The 17,757-nt window shown below is 39.6% G+C and overlaps 3 protein-coding genes across 4 annotated transcripts in view; 2 read left to right on the top strand and 1 right to left on the bottom strand.

Moving 5' to 3' along the window:
* Positions 1-10: 10 nt before the first annotated feature.
* Positions 11-4,235, top strand: LOC145485858 (mitochondrial intermediate peptidase-like). The gene is made up of 3 exons (XM_081464507.1): positions 11-1,453; positions 1,813-2,295; positions 2,903-4,235. The coding sequence occupies exons 1-3, from the start codon at positions 100-102 to the stop codon at positions 3,184-3,186; spliced, it is 2,121 nt and encodes a 706-aa protein (XP_081320633.1). The 5' UTR covers positions 11-99; the 3' UTR covers positions 3,187-4,235.
* Positions 4,236-4,316: 81 nt separating this feature from the next.
* LOC145485857 (mRNA export factor GLE1-like) lies at positions 4,317-7,787 on the bottom strand. Its single transcript, XM_081464505.1, has 2 exons — positions 6,105-7,787; positions 4,317-5,647 (listed from the first exon to the last, which is right to left on the bottom strand). Exons 1-2 carry the CDS (start codon positions 7,602-7,604, stop codon positions 4,964-4,966), a joined length of 2,184 nt encoding a protein of 727 aa, XP_081320631.1. The 5' UTR covers positions 7,605-7,787; the 3' UTR covers positions 4,317-4,963.
* Positions 7,788-7,971: 184 nt separating this feature from the next.
* LOC145485856 (usherin-like) overlaps positions 7,972-17,757 on the top strand; it is a 37,679-nt gene continuing 27,893 nt past the window's right edge. For both annotated transcript variants that reach the window (XM_081464504.1, XM_081464503.1), the window contains exons 1-9: positions 7,972-8,680; positions 10,482-10,792; positions 11,794-11,863; positions 13,661-13,928; positions 14,502-14,689; positions 15,146-15,379; positions 15,700-15,811; positions 16,091-16,417; positions 16,899-17,709. In XM_081464504.1, coding sequence (XP_081320630.1) covers positions 8,202-8,680; positions 10,482-10,792; positions 11,794-11,863; positions 13,661-13,928; positions 14,502-14,689; positions 15,146-15,379; positions 15,700-15,811; positions 16,091-16,417; positions 16,899-17,709 — 2,800 coding nt within the window. In that variant the 5' untranslated portion in view covers positions 7,972-8,201. The remainder of the gene's footprint in view (positions 8,681-10,481; positions 10,793-11,793; positions 11,864-13,660; positions 13,929-14,501; positions 14,690-15,145; positions 15,380-15,699; positions 15,812-16,090; positions 16,418-16,898; positions 17,710-17,757) is intronic.

Below are 17,757 nucleotides of genomic sequence, written 5' to 3'. Positions count from 1 at the left end.
AATATGGCGTCCGGGAGCATGGCTGACTTTGCGTGGAAACATTTTTGAGATTTTCATCAAGTACACCAGATAGATAGCTGATATAAAACGTTGGAAATCATGAGGACGCTTTTAAGTGCTAGATTTACTTCACAAAGCCGTCATTTAGCCTTACAATGGAGAAGAAATATCCCAATTCCAGGAAGACAGGCAAAGTTCACCGTAACCACGTGGACTCCTTTAGCTACAGCGTTTAATTCCCCACATCCGAAACAGGATCGTTATTTAGAGCCTACTGGTCTCTTTGGCGTAGAGGAACTAACTAGCACTTCTGGATTTTCAGTACTCAAAAATCGAACCTTATCTGAAGGTGTTACAATTGTGGATGAAATTCTACAATCTTCCCCAACCCCACGTCTTGTGGCGCTGTTTGACAAGTTGTCCAACACTTTATGTGTTGCAGCTGATCTGGCAGAGTTTGTTAGGTTGACACATCCCGATCATCAAGTGCGAGGTGCTGCAGAAGATACCTCGAGGGCAATAAGTGGCTATGTTGAAGAACTCAATACAACTCCAGGCTTGTACAATGTACTAGGAAAGCTTTTATCAAGCGACAAACATCAGATGAATGAAGAAACTAGAAGAGTAGCAGAGCTGTTCTTATTTGACTTTGAAAAGAGTGGAATTCATTTGGATGTGGAAAAACGGAGACATTTTGTGGAGCTTCAAGAAGCTCTATTAGTGATTGGCACCCAGTTCTCTCAAATGGCGTCATCACCTGTCTGTGTTCCGCTGTCTCATTTTCCAATGGCTGATGAAGTTGCCCACTTTTATCCAGTAAGCGGTGATCATGTAATCATAGACTCTGCATTCCTTGATTCAAACAATGAGGAGTTGCGTAAACTGATTTACATGGCTTGTTTAAAACCAGAAAAGTCACAACTGCAGATTCTAGATCTTCTTCTCACGGCTCGACATCAAGTTGCTCAGGTGGTCAACTTTCCCAGCTATTCACATCATGCATTAATGGGAACAATGGCAAAAACTCCAGAAAATGTCATGGACTTTCTAACACAAGCAGCAAATATGCTTCGTGGTCCAGCAGAAAGAGAAATGCAAATATTAACTAGCTTGAAGAAAGACACAACACAAAATCCAACCGTGAAGTACATTGAGCCATGGGATCTGCATTACTACTCTGGATTGGCAAGGTATCAGTCTGTCAAGATGAACCGTTCAACCACATCAGCGTATTTTCCACTTGGTGCCTGTATGGATGGGTTAGATATGTTGTTTAAGGACCTGTTTGGGATATCACTACAAGCCCAGGAACCAGCTGAAGGAGAGCTGTGGTCTTCTGATGTGCAAAAACTGCGTGTGGTACATGAAACAGAGGGGTTGCTAGGATACATCTACTGTGACTTCTTTAGCAGAGAAGAGAAGCTACCACAGGATTCACATTTTACCATCAGAGGTATGTGTGTAGTGTGCGCCTTTTAACTTCAAGAAATATAATATTATTTCTACAGACATTTTGTCAATAATTATAGGGCCCGATGGGTTGACATGTACATGTACTGGTCAGTAGAAGGCTGTGCGGCCCCACAATGTCACTTCTTTAATAGTTATACACAATTCAGTGCATTCACACGCTGAGACATTTTGACACTTACATGTACATATATTGAATGAATGAGAAGGCCAGATGGAAAATTATTTGGCACAGGGTTATGGCATACATAGTATAGGTGTTACAAATATTTGTTGTAGCCATTCCAATATTAAATACTGATATGTCTTATTGGCTGATCAGCATTGTTACTTTCATGTTAGGTGGTCGTGTGCTTGATGATGGCTCGTATCAACTTCCAGTTGCTGCAATTGTTTGCAACTTTCCTTCACCTGGAGTGTCATCCCCTCCACTCCTTACACACAACATGGTTGAAAACTTGTTTCACGAGATGGGTCATGCAATGCATTCTATGCTGGCTCGCACTCAGTATCAGCATGTTACAGGTACAAGATGTGTCACAGACTTTGCGGAGGTTCCTTCTGTGCTTATGGAGTACTTTGCATGGGATCCAAGAGTGCTGCTAAGGTTTGCACGCCACTACAAAACTGGCCAAAGCCTGCCAGAGGAATTTGCACAGCGCCTTTGTCAGGGGAGAACTATGTTTGGTGCCTTGGAGATGCAGCGACAGGTGCTGTATGCAATGATTGATCAGATTTACCACGGTAGACACCCGCTTGATGGCTCAACTACAGATATCCTAGCTTATGTTCAGAGTCAGCACACAGTGATTCCACATGCACCAGGTATGCTACGGACTCTTGACACATTCGTGGTCATGATCAATGATTGAAAATTACTTCTGTCTACCTTTTTGTAACAATTTTAAGTAATTGTGGTTGTAAGAATCAAGGACTTGATCCTCTCATTAAAGGCATCTTAACTTTTGTCACAAGTTACAACTGTAACTGACTCTGCACCCCCTTGAGGTATTAATAATTAAGCTTGACAAGCCAAAAAAGAGAGGTTTTAGGGTATTTTTACAAAAGAAAAATTGGCAGTTAGTCAGGAAAACAGTATCAATATTAATGACAGCAAGAAGGTTTTTAATGGGACTGAAAGTATTAAAATTGAGTTATGGGAGATCATGAAGCGTACTCAAAACAAAGTTTTTCAGCATTACATTTGGCTGTTTCTGCATGTTTGGATTATTTATTGAAATCTCAAGAAAAGTTCAAGCAGTTGTACTCATAGAAGTTTTTAAAGCTTCTTGCTTGTCTCTCTATAGAAGAGTGCCATCTTTCAAGACTCTCATCTCATGGGAGAGTGGAAACTTACTGTTCAGAGCCTACTGTAACTTGTTTAAGACAGTACATGGATACAGGTCATATTTTATGTTTCTTTGATTTGCAGGCACGGCCTGGCAACAACGCTTTAGCCATCTCAATGGTTATGGTGCAAAGTACTATTCATATTTGTGGTCCAGAGCTGTAGCATCTCGTGTTTGGCACCAGTGCTTTGCCAAGGATCCTTTCTCCCGAGAAATAGGTGAGAGGTATCGTCACACCATGCTGGCCTATGGAGGAGGAAGAGAACCCAACCGCCTTGTTGAGGACATGTTGGAGAAGAAACTGACAACCAGCGATTTAGTACAGTCTTTATTGGATGATCTCAAAGCTTCAAATCCCTTTTATTAGTAGATTTAATTGCCAAGTGAACAATTCAAGTTTCAACGTTTTTACTTTAATTCTTCAGCGCAAACTTGGCCAAGCCCTTTTTTTCCAACCAAATTCCCAAGGGCTAAACCAAAGTAAACTAAGGTCGTAAATAATGTTGATGAAAAATACATGTATTTACCATATTTCAGGGGAAAAAATCATGTACATTGTAAGGCCTGCCAATTTTGTCTGCTTTTACTTAGAAATAAAAGTACAAGGTTGGATCAATATGAACCAGTGTTCACTCAGGGCTTGAGATAGGTGCTGTCCGGTCATCCATGACAAGTAGATTCTCCTTTTGGGCAAGTACCTTTTCATTCTCACTTGACCTACATGAAAGGATCATTAATCATTAAGGTGATTCCTTAGTATCGCATTGCGCATCCCTACTGTGTACAATTTTTGCGTCATTAGCGCGTGCACATGAGGGCATGAACATACAAAACGTAAGAGATTTCCCTCAAACTAAGCTTGATAGTGAAATAAATGCTCCTTTTCTCTTATATGAGCACAATGACCCCCACTTTTTGTTTCATAATTTCACTGAGAACGACATCCTCAATAACTGAGAAAAATATTAGCAGAAATCTATGCCCACTACTTTTTTGGCAAATGAAACACATACTACAGAGGGAGACATAACGGGCCCAACAGCGCATGTCCAAATTTTAAAGGATAAAAAAATGCAGGGTATTTGAAGACATTTTTTCTGAGACGTAGATGAATAAACAATCAAAGAAAGTCAAACTCTGTGTGATATAACATGCTGCATTGAAAACTAATCAAACTGATTTGTTGTGCACGGAGATTACCAAAAGTCACCTAAATAACCGAATTTGTCAGCATTGAGGCGTGAAAACAAGCACGCCGGGTGACCCCCTCCTTTTACTGCATTTCTAATATCTCCTTGTCCTGTAACAACAGCATACCAAGTTTCATCGCAAATCTATGGCGGGTTCTTTTACTAGGAAATCACCTTAAAAGAACAAACTAAGACTTAACGAGAGCAAGCAATATTTGAGAGATACTTGAATGTCCTAAGGGAAACCTGTAATTCAAGTTTTTTTCAAGCCCTGTCTCTGTTTCCTAGTTGAAATACTTCTAGACAATTCAAGAAAAAATATTGGTATCTTTATTCAAAACTTAAGGAAACTCATCAGTCATCAAGTAAATTATTTTATACTTAGATTTGCACTAGTTTGATACTAAGATTGACTCCAATGGCATTTTCTACGGTTATTAAGCAGTTTTAAAAGCCTCTGATTATTGGTAGTCTTTAATGCAAAGATTTCAATAGATGACCAACTCACTAGACGAGACACATGGAGTTATGCACAATATTTGAAGACTACAACCAGTCCCTTGACTTTCACTCATCTTCCTGGTGTTTGTATATTGATAGGGCACAAGGCAAATTTTGCATGCCCATTGTCTCTCGTGTTCTCCATTTGAACACTACCAAGTCTGACTGAATGCAACCTACATAACGCAGAACATGCTCTAACACATACCCCATGCAATGAAAACATACTTCAAGTAGTTGTGGACAAGTCTGAAATAATGATCAAGACTGAGATGAGAGCATGTCAGTGTAGTTTTGGCTGACTGTGAAAAAGCAAAAGATTGCACAATGATTGCACAGTGATCCAAGTCAGCATCTGCATTGAATACTGGTCCTTCACTGAGCCTAAGCATGGGAGCTACATAATTTTTATTCAAATATTGTTCTTCAAGAAAGCACTTTCAAGACATGGCTTTAAAAGCTGGAAGAACGCCACCAATGTGGAGCAAGATAGCCATCAGGCACAGGAATCTTCTGATCTTTGATACATGCTTCTAAAAACACCTTCAATCTCACAACAGGTCCACTCTGTGCCTTGTCTGTCACTTTCTCTATCTTGGGTACATAGTCTAACACTAGCGTGTTGAGCAACTTTCCAAATTGTTTTTTATACTTCCTCATCAGTGCATGTCCCGCAACAGCTAGGAATTCATAAAGAGCTGTAGCAGTGTAATCAGGTCTTGGCTCTAAGTTCAACATTCTCGACAGCCATGTCCACCCATTACTAAGTCCATAAGGGTGTTGGTTTGATTGTCCAATTGGTGGTATGGAAGAGATAACAGCTGCATACAGTCGCACAAGTCCAGTCATGCGCTTAAGGAACTTATCCTGCTCTTCAATCTCTCCCTCTGAACACTGATAACCAAGTGATGCAAAGTACTCTGCATCTGTCAGTTCAGCCGCTCTTGGGATGTAAAATGGCACTAGGAATGGGCACTGGTCATAGAATTGTGCCAGAATGAGATCGCCAACATCAGGAAAACTTGACCACATGCCTGTGATAACTGCAGCAATGGGAAAAGCTGAACTTTGACTGGACGAAACTTGTTGTGAACCCTGCTGCACCAGTTTCCTTGCAAGAAGCTCTTTACAGAAAGGCTGGAAATAAAGTTACATTGTAAATAATATTATTGTGGTCTTATGCGGCTCATATTTAGCAACTTACAAGTGGTATACTGGAATACAAAGGGAGCTGCCTGAGTAGGTGCAAGTTGTAACAAGGATCACTGTAATGTGCAGTTCCAGGAAATATACATACCCACCCCAGGGAAAGTCACTGAAAAATGCAAGAGGGTAGGGTATTCAAAAGTCAAAGTTTTCGAAGAAAAGTATGACATCCAGAGGGATGGGAGATGCATGCCAAAAACCTTCAGTGGGAGGATTTTTTTCTGGCTCAACAAATTAATTTACTATCAATAACAGTTCTTAACCAACCTCTCTTGCAAAGCCTAATCAAACTGTATAAAACCTTTTGTCCCTGATTAGGACTTCAAGGCACTTACATGTACATGTACTGTAGTGAACTGGGCTTATACTTAAATTAAAGGTAACCTACCTTAGCTGCTGAATGCTTGGAAATTGAGATCTGTTTTCCTCCAACTTGTACAGATTGCCCAGACAGTAGTTTGGTCAAGCGCTGAATCTTGTCCAGCAGATGACTAGGTGACTGGTCAGAAATGGCATTGATGGGTGTAGTAACAGCCTTGTGAAGGTCAAATTTATACTGCTTCAATGATTTGTCTGTGTTCAGCTGCTCAGCAGACTCAACAATCTGAGTTTTGTAAGATGCTAACCTTGAATACTCCTTCCATGCTACAGCTGAGATACAAGAAGAAAGCTCTTTTGAGATTCCTGGCTTTGATTGTCCCTTGGAATCTGAAGTTTGACTTGTTACTGTTGATGGCTGGTTGCTTTGTTTCTCTTTGGAAGCTTTCAAGGCTTGCTGTCTCTTTTCTTCTTCTTCTTTAGCTTTTGCTTCTTCTTTAGCCTGGCGTTCAGCTTCTTCCTTAGCAGCCTTGCTATTGGCCTCATGAACAAGGGTTTTTGCTTTTTGCAATAAGCTTTGAATCAGGACAGTACAGTTCTGAATTATTTTCACATTCATCTCAGTTGCTTGACCGTTTTCATGAGCACTATCAAGACTGTTTTGAGTAACTTCTAATACTTTGTTCACTTCTCTCTGTATTTCTGACACGGATGGTGGTAACAATGACTGAAATTTACAACCTTGGAATGTTTGTTGAATTTTGACAGCGGTTTCTTTAACGCTGTTCCAAGAAACTTCAAGGTTCTTTAATTCTTTCTTTATCTGCTGTTCTTGCCTAAGCACTCTTAACCGTAATTCCTCTACTTCTTTGACTTTCCTAGCTGCTCTTTCTTTAAACTCTCTGTGAGATTGCTCAAGTTTCTGTTGACGCAGTCTGGCCTCTTCACTTTTCCTTTGTTCATCTTCCTGTAATGCCTGCACTGATTTGATAACCTCATCCACCCTCTCATTTTCCTTCTGTCTCAAATACTGATTTTTCGCATCGAGAAGTTTTTTTGAATTCTCCGAAAACTTCTCTTTTCTAGAATTCAGCCTTTCTCCTGCTTGATGCTTCTTTTCTATTTCGTACTGATGAATAGCGACATGTGTACTGTCGAAGTTTGCTTGAAGTTCTTTTTCAAGTACATGTAACTCATCATTTTTTAAACGTTCACTTCTCTCGCATTCTAAGTCACTTTCCACGCTTGAAGCGAAACTGCTGATAGAAAAATCATCACGGTGCCTTGTTTTATCTCTTGATTTCTCTTCTGCGGCATTTGGCGATAAAATATAACTGGTTTTTGCTCCAACAGAAATGGAAGACGGTGAAACAGTCGACAAATTTGAGGGCAACAAAGGTGGTTTTGAACATTCGTCCAAATTTTGTTTAGTCGGCTTCCAATCAGAGTCATAAGTTAAGCAACCCTTAGAGCAGGATGCTAACCCTCTCAGCACATTTAAAAGTTCCATAGATGAACTATTTGGCGATGCAGAAGGTGGCCTTCCACTGACTTGCGCTGAAGCCGCCATTTTGACGCTCGTTAACGCGTTGGACCTGGAATCGAATTAGCATTTCCAAATATGGATGAATAAATTCCCAACGTTCCTCAGTAGTTGTGAAAACTTCTCAAATTTTTGAACAAGGAAGGATTCTTTGATTTCGTTGCCGTTTGTATAGCTTACTTGACAACAATGACTCTGTTGGAATAATAACCCTCTTGGTCTGTATTTTTGCATTCTTATTCTCTTCTGAAACTTTGAATACACTGAATAAAACTCACGTGTAAAAAAGTTTGTTCATATTCACTTGGTTTACCCCCGGTTTACCCATGGCGACGTGGTTGCCAAGCGTTCTTAACCAATGAACAACAACCTATAAGCGTCATCAGCAAAATTAATGTACAGTTACATACCAAAACTTGATTCGATCGTTGCAGTGATTATACAACGTTAAGTATTGTTAGGTAGTTATTTCCCAAATGGAAGACTTGATCGTTTGTATGTGCGTGACTTCGAGATGATACGCTATCGCCATTCGAAGGATTTCGCCTTCTAATATTCGTTGTTTGTATTTTGTGTTCGACACTACTTGATGTCAAGTACCAGCTGAATTCGACCGCATCGACAATGTTCTTGCCCACGATGGTTTTGAACGTTCGCTGGAGATTCCAAAAGAAACTAAACTTCGTCTTTCTGCTATTCATTTGGCATATTTCATCGACGTATGGTCAAGGTTATTTTCCGAAATTAGTAGACCTTGCAGAACTTAAACCCATAACTTCAACGTCGACGTGCGGTTCGACAACTAGTAAATATTGCGAGTCTTCCATTAGAAAGACTTCTTTGCAAACTTGCGTTGAGCAAACGTGCAAATTTGATTGTTGTGCAAACTGTGGTTCAAGTAAACCCGTGCCTTCAGATTTGGCGGAATTTTCGGATAAATTTGGTGTCACACAAGACGGTGATCCGAGAAATGGGACCATTGTCAGATCGTTTCGATTTCAAGGTGATTCCCATATACGGCCTCTTAGGGTTCCTGCAATAAACTACGTGAACCCAGGATTTACTATAAGCGTGTGGATTAAACAGAAGAAAGGAAATAAGGGGTAAGTTAAATAGAGCGACATGTAGGTTCTAGTTGTGAAAGGAGGAGTAGACCCAAGGTTTTCAGCTGTTTTCCCGGCCCGGTGTAATGTCGCATTGAGCTGTTATTTGATCGAACCCAATCAAACTCACTCCGATTGAGGTATCGAACGTAGCGGTACAACAGTTTGTTGTTTCATTAGAGGTTTAGTAACAAGCTGAATCAAAATTAACAACATAAACCTGTGTATAGATCAGGCTGTGGTTAGAAATCGAAGATTCAAACAATCGGTGCGGCGTTCGATTACCCATTTCTCATATGAGTCTCCAGTAAGTCTTATGTTCAGTTACCAAATTTAATTCACGGATTAGCATTGACGGCAGACAGTTTCCTGCATGAACATCGTAACCCACTCCCCTAGCCCTGTTGATATCATAATGTTTTTCTATTATGAGGCATCTTAGGAGTACGTGCCTTTGAGGACATAATCCCGCGGGTTTAATTACTATAAGGTGACCTGTCGTTTAGTCCTGATGTTTATATTCAAGACTTTATACATATTTATTGAACACATTTCAATCAAACTCGATCAAAGTCAGAATCCAGGGTATGCTGTAATGACTTTAAAGGAGCTACATCACAATTTACGGATCTTGAAGTTCGGCATTTGTAATCCGTGATAATCTTCTACATCCTTAACTATCCTTGTTTCCTTATGGCTTATTATTATCTCTTTGCTGTTTTTCTATCTTAAGTTAGTAATTACAACCATTTTACAGGTTTCCTTCAATTTTGAGGTATCTTAATTTGCACATGGCAAAAACGACTCAAAATGCCATGACTGAGCTCCTTTAAATTAGGCAAACAATAGACTGTTCACAGCCTCTCTATTTAGGCACGCAAAAGAAAAAGCAAGCAAAGCTAGCACAAAGCATTCAGGGGTAAGGGAGAGGGGTGGGGTGGGGTCTGTGAGTTAAGCTAGTAAGAAGAATAGAGAGACTAGACATCTTTGGAAAAATGTGGACTTATTAAGCTCCTCCCACTGTTATCACCTTGTTGCTAATAGTTCCACCCCTTGACCAGTTAATTAAACTGGACCAATAAAATTTGAGCGGTAAATTGCTTGTTTAATTGATTACAAGTATCAGTTTGCAAACAACAACAGGTATGTGCATTCGAGTGTTGAGAATGTTGTCCCAGACGACATCTTCAGCTCCAAAAAAAAGCTGCTTAAAGGGGGAGAAAGGCAAAATCAAGTGGCCCTCCTGATTTTCATAGGATATGCGCTTGTTGTTATGCTACAGTATTCCCTTGAGGAATCTTGGCAAGACGTCTTACATATCTGCGGAGAATTTATTCTGAAGGTGTTACACAGTGTGGCACTCGTTTTACATCCAAAAAGGCTTCCACAGTCTTCCAAAAACAAGCTTGTATTTTGCTTCTCCAATCAGCTGAAGCACATCGTCCTTTGTTGACAAAATGATGGCAGTAGTCCTAAGCTCTTCCATCTCTTTTACATGTATTAGTTCTTTCATGATGCTTTTAAGTTGTGAACAAGGAGAACAACAACATTCGCAACAGTTGGATTTCTTTTACCATTCTATAGAGTTGATATATTAGACTTTCCTCAAAGACAGTTGGCAAAATTGCAACAACATCTTTCAACCAAAGAAGATTAACAGCAGTCTCTTTCCAGCTGCCCATCATCATCTACTTTTTTTGGCCACACAGTAAATAATTCTAAAAATAATAAATTAAAATAAGAATTGCATGAATAATGTTGAAAATTCATTAGTTACTGACATCTTTGTTTCAACTTACAGGACAATTATTTCCAAAGATGAAAACATTCCACCAGATTATGCCAATGTATTTCAACTTGTCATTCAGGATTATAACCTGATGTTTTACTATCGGCCGACTACTGGTAATGCATCTGTTGCCTCATACACCCTTCTACAGAGCCAAAGTGAAAAGCTTCAAGCAGATGAGTGGCATTTAATAACTGTGGCGGTTATTAACAAAGGACTGTCATATTACATTGATGGAGAACTCATGAATGCAAACGTTGCCACTCTGACTGGACCTATCTCTGATTCAGGAGGTGGTGTTCGAATTGGACAAAAATATGGAGGTTAGTGGTCTTGCCAAGTCTACAGTTCATGTTAAGCCATGTTAAGTGACAATAATGGTGGGAGGCACTGTGACCCAATTGTGGAGGTGGGGTGGCCTCATGGTCAGCGTGCTCATCTCCGGATCAAGCAGTCCGGATTCAAAACCTGGCCAGGAACATTGACTGTGTTGTGTTCTTGGGCAAGACACTTTGCTTTCTCAGTGTCTCTCTCCACCCAGGTGTACAAATGGGTACCCACAGATTTGATGCTAGGGGATAACCCAGTGTGATGGACTAGCATCCCATCCAGGGAGGAGTAGAAATGCTCCTAGTTGCTTCATGCTACTGAAACCAAAGTTGAGCGCTGGACTGATGGGCCACTTGGCTTGTATGCAGACTTTATCTTTTTTACTGTGGCCCAATTAATGGTTAAAACTTATTATTGCACTGCTTACTGGATCAAGTAGGAGTCCAAGTTTGAGCTCTGGCTGGGGAGCCATTCATTGCATTGTGTAGCTGGGCAGTACACTTAACTCTCACAGGATCCCATATCAACCTCCCTAACCCTAACCACCCCCAGATCATTTTTCTTTTGTACTTACCTAAATGTAAACACCTGATCTCTAACTTTGTAGTCCATCTTCATCTCCACTAGGCCACGCAGGCAATCGTTGCAAATTTGCTCAAAATTGTTGGTCTAATAATTTTATTGGTCTCCGGGCTCCGCCTTCCCCTTTGACACAAATTAACCTACAGTAGGTTGAAAATGTCATTCCGACCTAAAGTCAGAACAAATTGACCTACAACAAGTATATAAAAAATTGTGAATGGGTAACTAGCAATTTGATCCTGACTGGGTTAGCTCTGTGATGTACTACATGTAGTTACATGTAGCATCCCATGCAAAAAGAAGAAGGTATTTAATACTAACTCCTTCCTTCTTACTAAAACTGGATCAAGCCAAGCCAGCAGGGTGGAATATTTTTGTTTGTTGTAGACCTAACCTTGTTTGACTTTTTTAGGTGACGCTGAGTGGCAGTATGAAGGGTTGATGCAAGACATCTTTATGTATGAGAGAGCTTTGACCAACAGGTAAACATGGAATTTAATCTTCAGTTGATAACAACAAAAATGCAACAAATTGACATTTTTAAGAGCCTTTTCAGCGTGAGCTCATATTTAGTTAACCATCTGACTGACGGACTGACTGACTGACTGACTGACTCAGACTGACTGTCTGATTACCTTTAAAAAATGAGTCTTTAGGTGCACAACCATTCACACAAATGAGTTTTTCTCGCACATTCATTGTGCAGAACCACTGCTGGTCAGAGATCGTTTTATTACAGAATGGTAAAACTATGGAACTCTTTAGACAAAGACTTAAAACTATGCGAGAGTCTTGCAAATTTTAAGAAAACTCTGAAGACAAAGCTTCTCAGCAAGTTCTTAAATTAATTTTTTCTTATTTCTTTCATTTTTCTCTCTTTCTATTTTTTATTTTATTTTATTAATATATAATTAGTACATAATATATAACTAGTGTACTTTGTACTTATTTCACCTCATGTATTATATTGTTCACTGAAAAACCTTTTAAGGAGTGTACAATAAAATTTTATCCTTATCCTTATCCTTATAACAAATCATTTGAAGAACTCGTTTCTATATTAAAGGTTGTGCACCAGGACTCATTTTGAAGTAATATATCAAACACAAGAGACAGTGTTTCATCAGGATATCCAACCACCGAGAAGGGGATTGAAAATACGACGCACAGCGGAGTATTTTTGACAAATTTCAAGGTGTTTGGATAGCCTATGAAACACTGTCTCGAGTGTTTGATTTATCTTCTCAATCGAAACAAAACCTAAGGAGTAAAGGGAGAAGTAAAATCGTCAGAATCTATGCTAATTAAGACGGGGAATCCAAACCTCCTTCATGCTGTGATTTTCTTTGTTTTAACTTGATGAATTATAAATGAGTTTGAGAAACACAGGTATTAAAATACAGTCGAACCTCGATTATCCGGACCTCAATTATCCGGACTATTCGATTATCCGGACTTTTTTCTCTGGTCCCAATTTTTTCATGAATATTAATTAGTTGTGATCTTGAAAACTCAAAGTTGCAAAAAGCCCAACAATCCTTTCAGAGGACTGTTGAAACAGCGTATTATCCTGTGCGCTTTTCAAAATTCGCAAGTGCGACAAGACAAAGAAATATTCTGATACGTTCAGCTGATATCTGATTGGCTCAATCAAGGGAATTTCATGCTTGATTAGTTCCTTCCCTGTGGGTTATGTAGACACACAAGCAATCGATCATAAACTCAAATCAGAAACATGTCTACGAAGCGAAAGCGAGCCGTTCTATCAATTAAAGATAAGCAGATAATTATTTCACGTTTGGATAAAGGAGAGAAAGGAACACATTTAGCTCAAGAATTTGGCATCAGCAAGCAGCAGATCTCTGACATATGGAAGAACAAAGACAAGATCCTAAAATTTACTGACAGCATCGAGACAAGCGAAGGATTAAAATGAAAGTCCCTGATCAAGCTACATGTACAAGTCTTTGAAGCAAACAAACATGCTTGAACATTTTAGACCTTTGTAAATACCTGAACAGAACGTTTTTATTTGTAAATACATACAGGCTGTGTAGATTTCACAATTAAAATGATGTTTTCTTTGCTGTATACCTTTTGTTTACATTTCTATCTCATTAATAAACATGCTTTCGATTATCCGGACTCTCAATTATCCGGACTATTTACCGAGGTCCCGACGAGTCGGGATAATCGAGGTTCGACTGTATAGCAACTTGGAAATAGCTTATTGACTTTGTTGTAGGTAATGAAATTAACATATTGCAATATTTTTTCAGGGAAGCAATAGAGGCATTTACTGGTGTGCTCCCATTTGCATATGTTGCTAGTAGTTGCCGTTGTCCACCTACTCATCCAAAAATAAATGTTGCCGAACCAGCTAAGTGTCTGAAAAACTTAGAAGGAGATCTCGATACTGTATCCCGCCTAGCAGACACAGCACACCCAATTGAGTTTGCTACTGATGGTGACACCCTAAGTTTCTGGCTGTCTGAGATCACAAATAGTGTAACCATTGACATCAATTTGTCTTATTCAGGTTTGCAGGTAATGTACTTTTTTTGTCATTTTCAAATACTGAGGCTCCTGATTAGTGAAACATGTATGACATCACCGTGTCACCTTTAATATTAAATCATGAGGCTGTACTTTAACTATTGTAAGCAGAGTTGTGTGGGGGTTATATCAAGACCGCGCATTTTAAAGGAAATTGTTGCAAAATTCACGTGTGGAATTATTAATTAAATTAAATATGTCATAAAATGTTTTGTGACGATTTTCCAAACCCCTGTACATGTGCTTGCTGTTGAGAAAAAATTCCTTATGACAGTAATAGTTAGTAATGGTTAATACTAAATATTGTAAGTTATAATTTTAATTTATAATTTACTAATATAAGTAAAAAGAAACCTTCAGTGAGTGGGAAAAAAAGACCTGAGATCAGATACAGAATAACAACTTTTAGATCTCTTTCTCATCAGTATAAAACACCAAATTCTTAAATTTTAATGTGTAGACAGACTACCATTTTTTACAGTCTCTGTAAATTTGATGTTTCGTAATGTACCACAGGCTATAAATAGCTTGTTAGATGACAACAGAGTTTGTTTTGTTTTCTAGGTCTTCTACATTGTTTTGACATTCTATGGACCAGTGCCAGGGGGACTGGAAATCTTACGATCAACAGACAATGGAAGAACTTTCCATCCTTGGCAGTATTTTGCTGAAGACTGTGTTTCTTCATTTAGCTTACAAAACAACGGTCCTCTTACACAACCTGACTCGGTCAATTGTGTCCAATATCTCAAGTGAGTTCTTTTATCTAAAGAGTCATTGAAAAACCTTTGTCAGTTTAACCTCTGTATGTCAACTATTGAACAATTAGACTAGGAGCCGAAGTTTTCTATGAGTGAATAGTCAATGAGGCACAGCCAAGTTGACTATCACTCTTTAGCAATAATTTTCAGTTTTAAGTGCAGAGTGCACAGGATCATAATGCCTATCAGTGAATGGAGAGCGATGACTGTACCAATCAGATTTGCAGATTTCTAATAGAACACAGAGTGGCTACTAATTTCAGTTATTCTTGACTTAAGTAATTCTCCCTACTCCTGAACTGTGCTTCCCATATTTTTTTCATGTTTTGTAATATCTGAACTCTTGAGTAAGTTTTGTCATATAATTGTGTCAAACCCTACTACACTGTACATTTATTTCAAGTCCATTTGTTTTCAACAATGATGTTACATTTTATTTTATTACAGGCCATTGCTATCCAGCCGAGAGGTGCTTACTTTTCAGACAGAATATCCGCCACCCCAAGGTTCCAATATTCCCGTGCGGCCTTTTGGTCAAGGTTGCAGCAACCTGTACTGCTCAGAAAGTCTGCTGCAGTTCTTAAAAGCCACCCATGTCAAATTTCGCTTCCACAATCACACTCTGGTACAGAATCCTCAACATAAATATTATGGCTTGGAGAGAGTTCTTGTCACTGGCAGGTTAGCACACCAACACATGTTCACTATATTCTAAATAATGTATGTAATTAGCCTGATTATCCTGTGGTGGAAAGTCAATCAATCAATCAACTCTATTTATACACAGTAAAATTTAAAGCTGAGCAACAGCTTGTGGGACCGTGTAAAACTAAAGATTTAGAAAGGTAAATAAAAGGGAAGTTTTGAAATACAAATTCCTATTTAATATTAAAAACAAAAAGTTAGCTGCCCAATAACGCTATAAATGAAGCATTAAAATGCGTTAAGAGCATTATTAAAGAGGACTATCCAGGACATTTTATATTTTGTTGCCTCTTTAGGTGTGAGTGTTTTGGACATGCCTCATCCATCCGCTTCATTGAAGGGAATGCTACACACCCAGGGCATTGTGTCTGTGACTGTCACTCTTCAACTAACACTGAAGGGGAAACTGTAAGTGTGTTTGGCTTGTGTTGATATGTATTAAATATTTCTTTTTATTGCTTGGTTTCAGGAAATATCCATGTTCAGCCCAAGGAAGGTTATCAAAAATTCCAAGGGGGAGGGGGGTCTAAAAATTCAACACGGAGTTGGGAGTGGGGGGCGGGGGGTGGAGGCAAACAAACAAATTCTCATGAAAGTGGTATGGAACTTTTCTAAAACAACACAAGATATTTATGCACTCTATGTATACTTTCAAACTGTATGTAAAATTTATCATTTAACTTTCAGTGTAATCGATGCAAGCCTTTGTACAATAACAAACCATTCCAACGAGGAGACCAAGATGACTCATACCCCTGCGTGAAGTGTGAGTGTAACGAGCATGCCAGCAGTTGTGTTTACAATCAATCTCTGGACACCAGTCCCAACTCACGTACCCAGGGAGGTGGAGGCGTGTGTATCGACTGTCAGCACAACACCACAGGCCGATTCTGTGAGGCATGCAAGGAAAGATTCTACAGGGAGTCTGGCAAGAGTCTTAAGTCGCCTGATGTGTGCTCACCCTGTGGATGTGAGAGGCCTGGGGTTCAGTCTGGAAAGTTGAATTGTGTTAAGGTTAGTGCATTACTCAGTAGGGTAGGGGAAGTTACATGTAGATCTCACTACAGTACTTCTTCTACTAAGACAGGAGGTTTTATGGGATCGGTTCTACGATGTAGCTTGGACACACACTGTCCTACTGGAAAACACTGTTGTGCGACAATTAGTGTCGCATGTATCTAAGTATTTACTTAGTTAAAGGAGCAATGTCACGGTTTACTCATCTTGAAAAGTTTAGCGTAAAATTTTCAAGTTCGTCGTTTGTAATCCGTGTTAATCTTCTCCATCCTTGTCCATCCTTGTTCCTTTATGGTTTATTATCTCCTTAGTCTTTTTCTACATGTATCTTAGTGAACTGCTGTTTTCAGGTGTCCTTCAATTTAAAGGTAATTTTGTACGTGGCCAAAATAACTCAAAATACTGTGACTGAGCTCCTTTAATGTCATGAGTACATCCAGCATGTCCTCTTTTTCATTTTAATCTTCTTAACATCTAGGATGATTCGGATTCAAATGTCCTAGCTGGTCAGTGTGAATGTAAAGCCAACACCCAAGGTCGTCAATGTGATGCCTGTGAGGATGGCTACTTTGACCTCAAAGCAAGTCACGCAACTGGCTGTGTTGCGTGTGGATGCGTACTGGATGGCACCAAAAACCGGAACATTTCATGTCACGCAACAACAGGGCAGTGTGACTGTAAAGACAGAGTGACAGGTACAAAGTGTGACACCTGTATGCCTGGATACTGGGGGCTGTCGGGTGTGGAGCCTTTAGGCTGCAAAACATGTGACTGTGATCCATTTGGAACAACAGTTGGGAATGTAAACACGTGTAACGCGGTTTCAGGACAGTGTTCTTGCAAGCCAGGTTCAATTGGAAGGAAATGCGATCAGTGTGAAGATGGATACCACAGCCTTACACAAAATGGTTGTTCATCATGCAACTGTTCTGCTGCCGGAACTCAACCGTCACTCTTGAACAAGTGTGACAAAAATACTGGCCGCTGTGACTGTAAGCTTAATGTGGAAGGCAACAACTGCGATCAATGTAAACAAGGCTTTTATAATCTATCACAGAGCAACCCTCAGGGCTGTGTCCAGTGTGCATGTGACATCAAAGGAACTGCGGGGGGATCGGGACAGTGTGAGCAGCAGTCTGGAAACTGTACTTGTAAGCCGCTGGTGGTTGGTCAGAGGTGTAATCAGTGTAAGCTGGGGACATATGGTCTGAACCAAACAAATCCTAATGGATGTCAACCTTGTAACTGCTTTCCAAAAGGAACTAGAGATGGCGACACGAAGAGACCAGGTAAGAATGAATCACACACAGGCTAATGATCAAACATGCGGGAGGTGT

Source organism: Orbicella franksi, chromosome 4 (genome assembly GCF_964199315.1).
Source record: "Orbicella franksi chromosome 4, jaOrbFran1.1, whole genome shotgun sequence".
NCBI classification, from domain to species: Eukaryota; Metazoa; Cnidaria; class Anthozoa; order Scleractinia; family Merulinidae; genus Orbicella; species Orbicella franksi.
This window is presented reverse-complemented; position numbering and strand designations above follow the sequence as displayed.

Coding starts and splice junctions, on each gene's coding strand:
- LOC145485857 (XM_081464505.1), bottom strand. CDS start 7,604: ATGGCGGCTTCAGCGCAAGTCAGTGGAAGGCCACCTTCTGCATCGCCA. Junction 5,648..6,104: donor CCAAGCATTCAGCAGCTAAG/GTAGGTTACCTT, acceptor CTTTATTTCCAG/CCTTTCTGTAAAGAGCTTCT.
- LOC145485858 (XM_081464507.1), top strand. CDS start 100: ATGAGGACGCTTTTAAGTGCTAGATTTACTTCACAAAGCCGTCATTTA. Junction 1,454..1,812: donor TTCACATTTTACCATCAGAG/GTATGTGTGTAG, acceptor CTTTCATGTTAG/GTGGTCGTGTGCTTGATGAT. Junction 2,296..2,902: donor AGTGATTCCACATGCACCAG/GTATGCTACGGA, acceptor TTTGATTTGCAG/GCACGGCCTGGCAACAACGC.